The sequence below is a fragment of the Oncorhynchus gorbuscha genome, linkage group LG13, assembly GCF_021184085.1.
Source record: "Oncorhynchus gorbuscha isolate QuinsamMale2020 ecotype Even-year linkage group LG13, OgorEven_v1.0, whole genome shotgun sequence".
NCBI classification, from domain to species: domain Eukaryota; kingdom Metazoa; phylum Chordata; class Actinopteri; order Salmoniformes; family Salmonidae; genus Oncorhynchus; species Oncorhynchus gorbuscha.
This window is the reverse complement of record NC_060185.1, coordinates 82,984,249-83,000,042: the sequence shown is the minus strand read 5'-3', so window position 1 is coordinate 83,000,042 and position 15,794 is coordinate 82,984,249. Positions and strand designations below refer to the sequence as shown.

Here is a 15,794-nt window from a genome sequence, read left to right as displayed (position 1 = left end):
CTCCTGAACAGCTAATCAAAGGGCTACCCAGACCCCTCTTTTACACTGCTGCTACTCTGTTTATAATCCATGCATAGTCACTTTAACTCTACCTACATGTACATATTACCTCAATTACCCTGACTACCGGTGCCCCAGCACATTGACTCTACTGGTACACCCTGTATATAGCCTCCACATTGACTCTACTGGTACACCCTGTATATAGCCTCCACATTGACTCTACTGGTACACCCTGTATATAGCCTCCACATTGACTCTACTGGTACACCCTGTATATAGCCTCCACATTGACTCTACTGGTACACCCTGTATATAGCCTCCACATTGACTCTACTGGTACACCCTGTATATAGCCTCCACATTGACTCTACTGGTACACCCTGTACATCGCCTCCACATTGACTCTACTGCTACACCCTGTACATCGCCTCCACATTGACTCTACTGGTACACCCTGTACATCGCCTCCACATTGACTCTACTGGTACACCCTGTACATAGCCTCCACATTGACTCTACTGGTACACCCTGTATATAGCCTCCACATTGACTCTACTGGTACACCCTGTACATCGCCTCCACATTGACTCTACTGGTACACCCTGTACATCGCCTCCACATTGACTCTACTGGTACACCCTGTACATAGCCTCCACATTGACTCTACTGGTACACATAGCCTCCACATTGACTCTACTGGTACACCCTGTATATAGCCTCCACATTGACTCTACTGGTACACCCTGTATATAGCCTCCACATTGACTCTACTGGTACACCCTGTATATAGCCTCCACATTGACTCTACTGGTACATATAGCCTCCACATTGACTCTACTGGTACACCCTGTATATAGCCTCCTGGTACACCCTGTACTGTATATCGCCTCCACATTGACTCTACTGGTACACCCTGTACATCGCCTCCACATTGACTCTACTGGTACACCCTGGTGACTCTACACACCCTGTACATCGCCTCCACATTGACTCTACTGGTACACCCTGTATATAGCCTCCACATTGACTCTACTGGTACACCCTGTACATCGCCTCCACATTTACTCTACTGGTACACCCTGTATATAGCCTCCACATTGACTCTACTGGTACACCCTGTACATCGCCTCCACATTGACTCTACTGGTACACCCTGCCTCCACATTGACTCTAGCCTCCACATTGACTCTACTGGTACACCCTGTATATAGCCTCCACATTGACTCTACTGGTACACCCTGTATATAGCCTCCACATTGACTCTCTACACCCTGGCCTCCACATTGACTCCTGTACACCCTGTATATAGCCTCCACATTGACTCTACTGGTACACCCTGCCTCCACATTGATATAGCCTCCACATTGACTCTACTGGTACACCCTGTATATAGCCTCCACATTGACTCTACTGGTACACCCTGTACATCGCCTCCACATTGACTCTACTGGTACACCCTGTATATAGCCTCCACATTGACTCTACTGGTACACCCTGTATATAGCCTCCACATTGACTCTACTGGTACACCCTGTATATATTGCCTACACCCCACATTGACTCTACTGGTACACCCTGTATATAGCCTCCACATTGACTCTACTGTATAGCCTCCCATTGACTCTACTGGTACACCCTGTACATCGCCTCCACATTGACTCTACTGGTACACCCTGTATATAGCCTCCACATTGACTCTACTGCCTCCACATTGACTCTACTGGTACACCCTGTATATAGCCTCCACATTGACTCTACTGGTACACCCTGTATATAGCCTCCACATTGACTCTACTGGTACACCCTGTATATAGCCTCCACATTGATAGCCTCCACATTGACTCTACTGGTACACCCTAGCCTCCACATTGACTCTACTGGTACACCCTGTACATCGCCTCCACATTGACTCTACTGGTACACCCTGTATATAGCCTCCACATTGACTCTACTGGTACACCCTGTACATCGCCTCCACATTGACTCTACTGGTACACCCTGTACATCGCCTCCACATTGACTCTACTGGTACACCCTGTATATAGCCTCCACATTGACTCTACTGGTACACCCTGTATATAGCCTCCACATTGACTGGTCTACTGGACTCTACACCCTGTATATAGCCTCCACCTGGTACACATTACTCTACTGGTACACTGCCTCCACATTGACTCTACTGGTACACCCTGTATATAGCCTCCACATTGACTCTACTGGTACACCCTGTATATAGCCTCCACATTGACTCTACTGGTACACCCTGTATATAGCCTCGCTACTGTTACCACTGCTGTTTGTTACTTTTTCTCATTTTTACTTAACACATTTTTTCCCTTTACTTCTTAAAGCATTGTTAGATAAGGGCTTAAGTAGACATTTCACTGTAAGGTCTACACCTGTTGTATTTGGCGCATGTGACAAATAAAAATAGATTTGAATCCTTTTTAAATTCAGGCTTTCACACAACAATGTGGAAAAAGTCAAGGGGGTGTGAATAATTTCTGATGGCACTGTATGGGGCGGCAGGGTAGCTTAGTGGTTAGAGCGTTGGACTAGTAACTGGAAGGTTGCAAATTCAAACCCCCGAGCTGACAAGGTACAAATCTGTTGTTCTGCCCCTGAACAGGCAGTTAAACCCACTGTTCCCAGGCCGTCATTGAAAATAAGAATTTGTTCTTAACTGACTTGCCTGGTTAAATAAAGGTAAAACAAATGTTCTATCAGTGGGTAATATAAAAAATGTCCCTATGATTTAACTTTAAGTGGTCTGGAGATCGTGTAGGGATGCAACATAATCTTCGTCACTGGAGATATTTAAAAAATATTTTTATTTGACCTTATTTTAACTAGGCAAGTCAATTAAGAACAAACTATTATTTTCAATGACGGCCTATATACACAGGAGTTGCTTACCATGACAACATTGAATGTTCCTGAGTGGCCCAGTTACAGTTGTGACTTAAATCTGCTTGACAATCTATGGCAAGACTTAAAAATGGCTGTGATCAGTGATCAACAACAAATTTGACGGAGCTAGAAGAGTTTTTTAAAGAATAATGTGCAAATATTGTACAATCCATTTTCCGCAACGGTCTTAGAGACTTACCCAGAAAGGTTCACAGCTGTAATCGCTGGCAAATGGTGATTGTAACATGTATTGACTCAGGGGGTTGAATATTTATGTAATCAAGATATAAACTCAGCAAAAAAATAAACGTCCTCTCACTGTCAACTGCGTTTATTGTCTGCAAACTTAACATGTGTAAATATTTGTATGAACATAACAGAATTCAACAACTGAGACATAAACTGAACAAGTTCCACAAAAATGTGACTAACAGAAATGGAATAGTGTGTCCCTGAACAAAGGGGGGTCAAAATTTCCTTCCAGTTTGGCCCTGTCCGGGGGTGTCATCGGATGGAGCCACAGTGTCTCCTGACCCCTCTTGTCTCAGTCTCCAGTATTTATGCTGCAGTAGTTCATGTGTCGGGTGGCTAGGGTCAGTTTGTTATATCTGGAGTACTTCTCCTGTCCTATCCGGTGTCCTGTGTGAATTTAAGTATGCTCTCTCTAATTCTCTCTTTCTTTCTCTCTCTCTGAGGACCTGAGCCCTAGGACCATGCCTCAGGATTCCCTAACATGATGACTCCTTGCTGTTCCCAGTTCACCCGGCTGTGCTGTTGCTCCAATTTCAACTGTTCTGCCTGTGATTATTATTATTTGACCATGCTGGTCATTTATGAACATTTGAACATCTTGGCCATGTTCTGTTATAATCTCCACCCGGGACAGCCAGAAGAGGACTGGCCACCCCACATAGCCTGGTTCCTCTCTAGGTTTCTTCCTAGGTTTTGGCCTTTCTAGGGAGTTTTTCCTAGCCACCGTGCTTCTACACCTGCATTGCTTGCTGTTTGGGGTTTTAGGCTTGGTTTCTGTACAGCACTTTGAGATATCAGCTGATGTACGAAGGGCTATATAAATCAATTTGAACAGTCAGTACGGCAGTGCATCTACTCCTCATGGACTGCACCAGATTTGCCAGTTCTTGCTGTGAGATGTTACCCCACTCTTCCACCAAGGCACCTGCGAGTTCCCGGACATTTCTGGGTGGAATGGCTCTAGCCCTCACCCTCCGATCCAACAGGCCCCAGACGTGCTCAATGGGATTGCGATCCCGGATCTTCACTGGCCATGGCAGAACACTGACATTCCTGTCTTGCAGGAAATCAGACACAGAACGAGCAGTTTGGCTGGTGGCATTGTCATGCAGGAGGGCCATATAAGGATGAGCCTGCAGGAAGGGTACCACATGAGGGAGGAGGATGTCTTCCCTGTAACGCACAGTGTTGAGATTGCCTGCAATGACAACAAGCCCAGTCCGATGATGCTGTGACACACCGCCCCAGACCATGATGGACCCTCCACCTCCAAATCGATCTCCCTCCAGAGTACAGGCCTTGGTGTGACACTCATTCATTCAACGATAAACGCGACTCCGACCATCACTGGTGAGACAAAACCGCGACTTGTCAGTGAAGAGCACTTTTTGTGCTCTTGATTTTTTTGTGATGTCTGGTGAGGACCTGCCTTGCAACAGGCCTACAAGCCCTCAGTCCAGCCTCTCTCAGCCTATTGCGGACAGTCTGAAAACTGATGGAGGGATTGTGCATTCCTGGTGTAACTCAGGCAGTTGTTGTTGCCATCCTGTACCTGTTCCGCAGGTGTGATGTTCAGATTTACCGATCCTGAGCAGGTGTTGTTTTTTCATAACGACCTTCGCGACCGTTTCATAGGTGCATGTTCATTAATTGTTTATGGTCCATTGAACAAGCATGGGAAACTGTGTTTAAACCCTTTATAATGAAGATCTGTGAAGTTTTCTGGGGATGGATTTTTACGAATTATCTTTGAAAGACAGGGTCCTGAAAAAGGGACGTTTCTTTTTTGCTGAGTTTATTAGTGCTTTATTTTCCATAAATATTTAACAAAATGTTAGAATTTTTCTTCCACTTTGACAAAGTATTTTGTGCAGATCATTGACGAAAAATGGCAATTGAAATCCATTTAAATCCCACCTTGTAACAAAATAAAATGGGGGAAAAAGCGTTGGACTAGTTACAGAAAGGTTACAAGATGGAATCTTCGAGCTGACAAGGTAAAAATTTGTTGTTCTGCCCCTGAACAAGGAAGTTAACCCACTGTTCCTAGGCTGTCATTGAAAATAAGAATTTGTTCTTAACTGACTTGTTAAATAAATAAAATAAACACGCATCGCTTGCCGTACGGTTTTGGAAACATAAGGAACGTATATTTCATATTAGCTATTTTTTTTCTAAAACCAAAAGGTTAAATTACAACACACCTTTATAGTGTTTGGTTTCACACACTGCCATATGTCCCGTTACAGTTTTACAGAAACAGACGGAGGGAACGTGATATTTCATATTAGCTATTTTTTTTTCTAAAACTAAAACAGTAAGTGTGTATTTGTGAAAGTAAAGGTTAAATTACAACACACCTTTATAGTGTTTGGTTTCACATGCTGAGGGCCCAAAAAGGTTACTTTTTTTTGCATTGAAACATGGAGGTTGGAAATGGAGGTTTTAACTAATTAAACAACAAAGAATATGATCTTCATGATCAGTCTGTGTGTAAAATAAAAAGTGGTTCATGTGAACCTAACTCAGAGCTAAAAATGTAAAGGAAGCAATCCAATATTATTTGTTGCCTAGACTTTACTGCAAATGACACTCAAGTCTTAAGAAAAAAACAATACACTAATATTGCAGTTAGCCATGACAGCCTTCATAATAGAACGCTTGTGACCACACACATAAATATTGCACATGGGGGGAAAAAAACATCTTAAAGTAGAATCAGAATGAAACAAACTGGCATTCTATATTTGCTCTAGTATAGTGGCCACTATAGACACAAATCAAACTTGAGGAACAGCAAGGAGTCGTATACCAGTTCACACTATAGCGAATTGGTTAGGTTACTAATGTTAGTTAATCTGATGTTGTAAAGTTAGCTAGCTAACGTTTAGCTGTCCGACTTTTGGCCAGCACATTTTCACACCATAAACTAAATTATTTGATCAGATAAATTGGATAATGTTGCTAAACATTTTTATGGCTAGCTAATGGAGAATTCGATCCAGCTAGCAAGATACAACGCTAATAGTTGTTCCACCACACTTTCTCCCTCACCTCAAACTTTCCAAAATGCCAGTAGTTTGTCAGTTACAACTCATGAAGTACGCTTCATCACCTTCTCCGTGGTCAAGCTTAACGTTACCGCTTCGTTATCGTTCAGGGGACAAGCTGCTGTAACTGGCAAGCTGCCTTGACAGAAGAGCGCGCGCGGATGCTGTCTCTTCTCTCTTCAGCCGCGTGCTGCGCTGCATTCTGTTGTTATGTGAACGACTGGCTGAGCCTTGGATACATCCAGTATAGCTACAAACGCGCATCACTCGTGCATTTACAGCCAGTAGTGATCCAACCCCCCCCCCCCCAAAAAAAAACGTTTCTCGTCGGATCTACACGAATCACGTAAGTCACCTATTTTGTATTCAAAACGGTGAATTTCGCCGAAATGTGACTAGTTTGCATCCCTGGATTTGACAGGTCGCTGCGCAGGGGTGATGGGGGAACCAACCTTAGCCTAGATTTGAGCTCTGACCTAACTAGTTAGCTAAACAGCAAGCTACAATCTTGTCAATGCAAAGAAAGGTCCAATCTAGCAAAATAGAAAAGCATAACATCACCACTTAGCTAGCTAGGTAATCTAACCCAATATTTGTTTTTGTTGTTTACCATATTCGGCTAGGAATTTAGCTAGCTAGCTTGCCCGGCGCTAACAAAATCCAGGAAGGCTAACTAGACAAATATAACGTATAAAGCCAGCTAGCTGCAAACATATTGTTGATTACATTTGAAATGTATGTGTACGTTGTAGCTGCATTTGCAAGCAAGCAAACAATAACAAATAATACTCACTCCCGACTCCACTCGCCATTTTTTTATTTTGTGGACAGGGCCTCGCCACTAAACTTCCGCCGGAATCATTTCAATGTTGTACAGGTGCTGACGATGGCATACCAAGAAATCACATACCCTCTCCTTAACACAGGGGGATTAGCTCAAATGGTAGAGCGCTCGCTTAGCATGCGAGAGGTAGCGGGATCGATGCCCGCATCCTCCATTCTTTGAATTGCATGTGAAATGTGTGTTATGTTAGAAATGGATGTTGCTGCAGTTCTATTTTTGTAACTTTTGCAGTGTTGAAAAAAGTACTCAATTGTCAAACTTGAGTAAAAGTAAAGATACCCTAATAGAAAATGACTCAAGTAAAAATACTACTTGAGTAAAAGTCTAAAAGTATTTGGTTTGAAATATACTTAACTATTAAAAGTACATGGAATTGCTAAAATGTACTTAAGTATCAAAAGTCAAAGTATACACTACTTTACACCACTGGACTTTTGTGACCTTTTTCGCCCATCATGTCCAAATCATCCTAAAGTACAGTATGTAAAATGTTTTTAGGTATTATGTAGTTTGTTGATTAAGACGACATGGAAGCATGTCAAATGTATGATAAAAAAAACAGCCGTTGTGTCGGGTTATGAGTAAAGTAGGACATTTATCATAGGAGTAACGGGAGTATCCTACGGATGTGTCCTCTTCCGGGGCATGGTCACGTTAAGCCCTGCCTCACCGTGTGTATCTATAATGTGACTGCTGAAAGGATATTTGGTTTATCCATACAGCTGCGATCTAGCTAGCTTTTTGTGTGCTAAATTTGATCTCTCATCAAAATGACGACAAGCGAAATACGGTTTCTGATAAGGAAAACACAACAACAATGTTATGGTGGCTTATTAGGAAGATGAAACGCATTTTAAAATGAATGACACTGAAACAAAAGGGGTAAACAGCAAGTACGCCTACACATGTTTTTATATTCCGATATGATATCGATATCAAATTTTAAAAAAAGTATGAAACTGATATCAATATGGACTTTCCATATTGGTGGCCAACATTACTCATGAATCATGATCAGATCAACTCACCTATAGGAATAATCACAGCAATGAGCTCCCGAGTGGCACAGTGGTCTAAGGCACTGCGGTCCTTGGTTTGTATCCAAGCTGTGTCATATCTGGCTGTGGTTGGGAGTCCCATAGGGCGGCGCACAATTGGCCCAGCAAATGAATTACTTAAAAATCATACAATGTGATTTTATGGATTTTTGTTTTAGATTCCGTCTCTCACAGTTGAAGTGTACCTATGATAAAAATGACAGACATCCACATGCATTGTAAGTAGGAAAACCTGCAAAATCGGCAGTGTATCAAATACTTGTTCTCCCCACTGTATAACGTGATTTGACATCATTTTATATCTGTGGCCAATGACATTGAGCCTTCTTGGAGGGGCACTTCTAATGTAAATCTATGGCAGGACCTAAAGGGCTTGAATTTTTTATGTCTACCTTTACTAAGGACGGGTGATGTAGTTTCTCCATGAGTGACAGAACACTAAGCCAATCACGGTGCAATGCTCCGATTTTCTGCTGACTTGTCCCACCACCACATAAAGCACTGAGCTAGGCTTAAACACCTGCATTTTGGAGCTGTCTTACTCAAGAAAACAAAAAAGAGACCATGTTTGTCTTTTTTAACTCAATGATATATATATATTTTTTACATTGTTAGCGAACAGATATGTGACATGTTTTAATGCCAAAATACATGCAAAACAGGAAAGCCTCCCCACCAAAAAATATTTAAATATTTCTTTTTGCTAAAAATGTGGAGCCAACCCTAACCGTTTTTAAACTTCAATGGGGTGACTTCAGAGTTTAACGGCCCAAGGATCCTGTTTAGACTTTTCTATCACATTTTTACCTATAGGTACTGTACATGGTTTCCTGCTGATCTTGCTCTGCTGAAGTGCAATAGCAGACTCTAGTGGTTAGATGCTATCATGGCATTCTGATATAATATGACTTGGTGCCATCAGTAGCAATTATTTGATTGGTTCTTATGACTCCAGTTAGTCACTCCTATGAATATGACAGCTTAAAGCAAGTGTTATAATGCATCATAAGTGTATCAAAAGGCATTTCAAATGCAGTTATGAAGCATGATGTGTGTGTGTGCTTTGTAGAAACTATCAGCACATCTGTTCTCAACTAATCTTTATTAAAAAGTTAAATCAACTCAGTAAAAGTTCACAGTTTGGATTGTTTTATCTATATTAACAGATATCATTTTCAGGACTCATTCAATGTTATCATAGTGACGTGAGCTCATGGCAGCCATAAAAGGAGAACAACACATTTATGCACTAAGGGATGGTTTCCCAGATTTAAGCCAAATCCTGGACAAACAATAATTATCAATGGAACATGGTCATTGAAAGTGCATTATAGTCCAGGACTAGACTTAATACCAGGCCTACGAATGTTAAACGTAATGCCCTTTCCTACCACACACACACACACACTGCATACCTTATATTGTAACATTGGCCTCATTCCAGGCTGATTACATTGCAGTCATTGCATTGCATCAACTACTGTTCAACTACTGTACTAGCATCAGGCACAGGGTCGCTACAGTATATGAAATTCATATCCAGGCGTTGTGAGATCTGGCAGGTGTCTAGAATGTAGTAGGCCTGGAGCGAGTCCAATGTTTGTGACAGTTGATAAACATAACAACATTAAATCTGGTCAGATCAGAAACACTCATAGCATACATAACAGACAATGTATATAACACTGAACAGCCCTGATATCCCACATTTCACTCTAATCTGGTACAGGGGGCTCTGATTGTCTGATTAACAACATAATGTCAGAGTAGTGTTACCAAGCCCCTGCTATACACATTGGGAGACCCTGCTGGCTGCAGCTTTTCTACACTGGGGGCTGTTCCAGAAAGTTGGATCAATGATTTAGCCGGCTTACTGTTCAAAATGGTAATCAACCAGTAAATAAAGAGTTACAGTGCCTTGCGAAAGTATTCGGCCCCCTTGAACTTTGCGACCTTTTGCCACATTTCAGGCTTTAAACATAAAGATATAAAACTGTATTTTTTTGTGAAGAATCAACAACAAGTGGGACACTATCATGAAGTGGAACGACATTTATTGGATATTTCAAACTTTTTTAACAAATCAAAAACTGGGTTAGTGAAGTAACATTTACCTGCTCATAGTTGGTGGAAATCACATGATTACACACCAGACGATGTTAAAAAAATTTCCAATGACATAATCGAAAACATTTTCCTCTATCCTTTTGACTACAACACATAGTAAAGTGCTGTTTTCACACTTTGATGTTGGGGTGGTGCTGGAGATGATGAATGTGAACAATTTAAGGATGAGTGACAACTGAAGTAAGCACACATTTTTTTCAGGAAATGGACCCTTTAAAGTGCTCTGACATTTATAGGACACAAACACAGCATTTGTTCTCTGACAGCTGTGAAGCCAGAGCACATTGTGTGAATGACTTGTGTTCTTCTTTGAAAATGGTATCACCGACAAGGCAAAAACAACAAATGTTGTCTCTCACTCACCTGCTCCTCCGTTGGTGAATCCAGTGACATGTAGCTTGTATCCGTCTGCCTCAGAGTCCAAAAAGAAGGAAGAGTACATGGCAAACACACGGTTTCCTTCAAAGTCCTCCATGTCTACCCTCAGCTCATACTTCCTCCTCTTAGTGAGAAGGATGTTCTCCAGTCCTGAAGAGACAACGCTAGATCAGATTGCAGGTTACAGTATACAAAGTTACTATTTGTATACTCTACTTGTTTCATTTTATTTTGGGGGATTCTTTTCTTATTTTTTTGCTAAAGTAAATTCTCACCTAGCCACTATTCTCCCTCTGGGTTTCCAAAACCAACTTTGTACTGGTTCCAGGGGCTGTAGAAGTTCAGAGATCCATCTATCCTCTTCTGGATTTCCTGACTGACTGACAGACAGACAGACAGACAGACAGACAGACAGACAGACAGACAGACAGACAGACAGACAGACAGACAGACAGACAGACAGACAGACAGACAGACAGACAGACAGACAGACAGACAGACAGACAGACAGACAGACAGACAGACAGACAGACAGACAGACAGACAGACAGACAGACAGACAGACAGACAGACAGACAGACAGAGATGTTTAGCAACTATTCACATGGTCTGTAAGAGATGTTAATAAGAGCCCAACATAGTACTATGATACTCACAGTCCACTTGCCTCCATCCGAGTTCATGTCACAGTACACTTGAACAGGTGTCAAAAATGGTAGAAAAAGAGAGAGAGGGGGGGAGAGAGAGGAGAAAGAGAGAGGGGGAGAGAGAGGAGAAATAGAGAGAGAGGGGGAGAGAGAGGAGAAATAGAGAGAGAGGGGGAGAGAGAGGAGAAAGAGGGGGAGAGAGAGGAGAAATAGAGAGAGAGGGGAAGAGAGAGGAGAAATAGAGAGAGAGGGGGGAGAGAGAGGGGAGAGAGAGAGAAAGAGAGAGAGAGGAGAAAGAGAAAGAGAGAGAGGAGAAAGAGAGAGAGGGGGAGAGAGAGTAGAAAAAGAGAGAGAGGAGAAAGAGAGAGGGGGAGAGAGGAGAAATAGAGAAAGTGAGAGAGAGCGACACAGAGAGAAAGGTGATTTAAAGTTTCAAACAAAACCTCTACCTTTCAATTTAATTCACACATAACATCTTCAAGAAAATACAATTATTTGATTTGAGTCAGTCTCACCATCAATATAGTTCAATGATTTTCAGTCTCAAGTTCAAACCTTAAAACAGAAATATTTGAATACGATAGAGGTTAGAAAAAACAGTTAGTTGAATTCTAGCGACTGAATTTTTAAATATGCAGTCCAACCCTAAAGTGTCCCTGTCCTACCCAGCTGACTGACAAGCATCAGAGTCCACTGTTTCTGTTGTAGCACTCTGAGCTTTAGGAAGACTTTTATACAGCCATATATGGATATTCATTTACATATTAACATAAACGTGATGGAGAGGTGGAACCCAACACTAGAGGATTCAAACAGGTCACATGATGTTACACAGGTTGCACAAATCACAGTGTAACAGCAATCCAGTTCTAAATTGTATTTTTCTGTGAGGAAATGTTGTTGGTGACCGAAAGGTCAGAAGAAGAATACTTTTATGGTCGATTGTCATTTTCAGGTCATGAACATTTATTTATCTTTTATTGCCACCAGCAGGTCACTGACTACTGGCTTATAGATAGACGGTTGAATGTTGGTGGTAGCCTCGCAAAGCCACCTGATCCTGCAAGCTTACATTAAACCCTTTTACACAGTGTGAATCAGTCTGGTATTTATGAGGCTATGTTGGTGGTACCACTTCAATGCTTTTAGCCCAAACTGTTTTCAGGAGCTACTCGTTAATACCCTTTCTGATTTTAATGCTGTGAACCCTATATATTTGATGTATTTATTTGTAGGGTAACAATAATGCAACATTCATGTAAATGTGCAGGGGCTAGCCAAAAGATCATTTGCACCCGTAGTCCCTTGGCAGGTAAGGGCCTTTACACAGCCACCATACAAATGCTCACTACAACAATACAAAATACATTACATCCAATAATATATAATTCTAACAACAACAACTTATTCGTAACAAAAAAACACTATCTTCAACTGTCGCCTTACATATGAGGAACCACAGATAAATAGTGTACTGTTTTGAATAGATTTGAGCCATGTTTTCAATTTAAAAGTACAATAAGCAGTGCAACTTCTCAAGTCCAAGGGAGTTACGTACGCCTCTTGCAGAGGGTACGCAACACCCTGCTACAACAACTCCCCGTGGAGTGAAAGAGGTATGGGACTGTAGGTGCGGGTAAGGATGACAAAGGCAGAGAATATACCGTTTACTGGGAATGTATTTATTCCTTCATACGGTAATATGGGTCAAAGGGGCTGGATGGAACCAAAGCAAAGAAAGTAAATGTCAAAGCCCCCTCTCCTACCTTACCTGACTACCCACTACTTACCTAACCTACCCTCTCCTACCTTACCTGACTACCCACTACTTACCTAACCTACACTCTCCTACCTTACCTGACTACCCACTACTTACCTAACCTACCCTCCTCTCCTACCTTACCTCTCCTACCTACCCACTACTTACCTAACCTACCCTCTCCTACCTTACCTGACTACCCACTACTTACCTAACCTACCCTCTCCTACCTTACCTGACTACCCACTACTTACCTAACCTACCCTCTCCTACCTTACCTGACTACCCACTACTTACCTAACCTACCCTCTCCTACCTTACCTGACTACCCACTACTTACCTAACCTACCCTCTCCTACCTTACCTGACTACCCACTACTTACCTAACCTACCCCTCTCCTACCTTACCTGACTACCCACTACTTACCTAACCTACCCTCTCCTACCTTACCTGACTACCCACTACTTACCTAACCTACCCTCTCCTACCTTACCTGACTACCCACTACTTACCTAACCTACCCCTCTCCTACCTTACCTGACTACCCACTACTTACCTAACCTACCCTCTCCTACCTTACCCCTGACTACCCACTACCTTACCCACTACTTACCTAACCTACCCTCTCCTACCTTACCTGACTACCCACTACTTACCTAACCTACCCTCTCCTACCTTACCTGACTACCCACTACTTACCTAACCTACCCTCTCCTACCTTACCTGACTACCCACTACTTACCTAACCTACCCTCTCCTACCTTACCTGACTACCCACTACTTACCTAACCTACCCTCTCCTACCTTACCTGACTACCCACTACTTACCTAACCTACCCTCTCCTACCTTACCTGACTACCCACTTACCTAACCTACCCTCTCCTACCTTACCTGACTACCCACTACTTACCTAACCTACCCTCTCCTACCTTACCTGACTACCCACTACTTACCTAACCTACCCTCTCCTACCTTACCTGACTACCCAACTTACCCTACCCTCTCCTACCTTACCTGACTACCCACTACTTACCTAACCTACCCTCTCCTACCTTACCTGACTACCCACTACTTACCTAACCTACCCTCTCCTACCTTACCTGACTACCCACTACTTACCTAACCTACCCTCTCCTACCTTACCTGACTACCCACTACTTACCTAACCTACCCTCTCCTACCTTACCCTACCCACTACTTACCTAACCTACCCTCTCCTACCTTACCTGACTACCCACTACTTACCTAACCTAACCCCTCTCCTACCTTACCTGACTACCCACTACTTACCTAACCTACCCTCTCCTACCTTACCTGACTACCCACTACTTACCTAACCTACCCTCTCCTACCTTACCTGACTACCCACTACTTACCTAACCTACCCTCTCCTACCTTACCTGAACTACTTACCTAACCTACCCTCTCCTACCTTACCTGACTACCCACTACTTACCTAACCTACCCTCTCCTACCTTACCTGACTACCCACTACTTACCTAACCTACCCCCTCTCCTACCTTACCTGACTACCCACTACTTACCTAACCTACCCTCTCCTACCTTACCTGACTACCCACTACTTACCTAACCTACCCTCCTACTTACCTGACTACCCACTACTTACCTAACCTACCCTCTCCTACCTTACCTGACTACCCACTACTTACCTAACCTACCCTCTCCTACCTTACCTGACTACCCACTACTTACCTAACCTACCCTCTCCTACCTTACCTGACTACCCACTACCTTACCTGACTAACTTACCTAACCTACCCTCTCCTACCTTACCTGACTACCCACTACTTACCTAACCTACCCTCTCCTACCTTACCTGACTACCCACTACTTACCTAACCTACCCTCTCCTACCTTACCTGACTACCCACTACTTACCTAACCTACCCTCTCCTACCTTACCCTGACTACCCCTACCCTCTCCTACCTTACCTGACTACCCACTACTTACCTAACCTACCCTCTCCTACCTTACCTGACTACCCACTACTTACCTAACCTACCCTCTCCTACCTTACCTGACTACCCACTACTTACCTAACCTACCCTCTCCTACCTTACCTGACTACCTACCTAACCTACCCTCTCCTACCTTACCTGACTACCCACTACTTACCTAACCTACCCTCTCCTACCTTACCTGACTACCCACTACTTACCTAACCTACCCCCTCTCCTACCTTACCTGACTACCCACTACTTACCTAACCTACCCTCTCCTACCTTACCTGACTACCCACTACTTACCTAACCTACCCTCTCCTACCTTACCTGACTACCCACTACTTACCTAACCTACCCTCTCCTACCTTACCTGACTACCCACTACTTACCTAACCTACCCTCTCCTACCTTACCTGACTACCCACTACTTACCTAACCTACCCTCTCCTACCTTACCTGACTACCCACTACTTACCTAACCTACCCTCTCCTACCTTACCTGACTACCCAACTTACCTAACCTACCCCTCCTACTTACCTAACCTACCCTCTCCTACCTTACCTGACTACCCACTACTTACCTAACCACCCTCTCCTACCTTACCTGACTACCCACTACTTACCTAACCTACCCTCTCCTACCTTACCTGACTACCCACTACTTACCTAACCTACCCTCTCCTACCTTACCTGACTACCCACTACTTACCTAACCTACCCTCTCCTACCTTACCTGACTACCCACTACTTACCTAACCTACCCTCTCCTACCTTACCTGACTACCCACCACTTACCTAA

General features: G+C 43.0%; 1 protein-coding gene and 1 non-coding gene across 2 annotated transcripts in view; one reads left to right on the top strand and one right to left on the bottom strand.

Annotated features, from left to right (window-relative positions):
- The window catches only part of LOC123992373 (bromodomain-containing protein 8-like), a 37,290-nt gene extending 29,090 nt beyond the window's left edge, over window positions 1-8,200 (bottom strand). Inside the window, exon 1 of the mRNA XM_046293517.1 lies at window positions 8,088-8,200. Within this exon, the coding sequence (XP_046149473.1) occupies window positions 8,088-8,199 (112 nt within the window). The 5' untranslated portion in view covers window position 8,200. The remainder of the gene's footprint in view (window positions 1-8,087) is intronic.
- On the top strand, window positions 7,141-7,213 carry trnaa-agc. The gene has a single exon. It is a non-coding gene; the product is annotated as a tRNA-Ala (tRNA).
- Window positions 8,201-15,794: the final 7,594 nt, after the last annotated feature.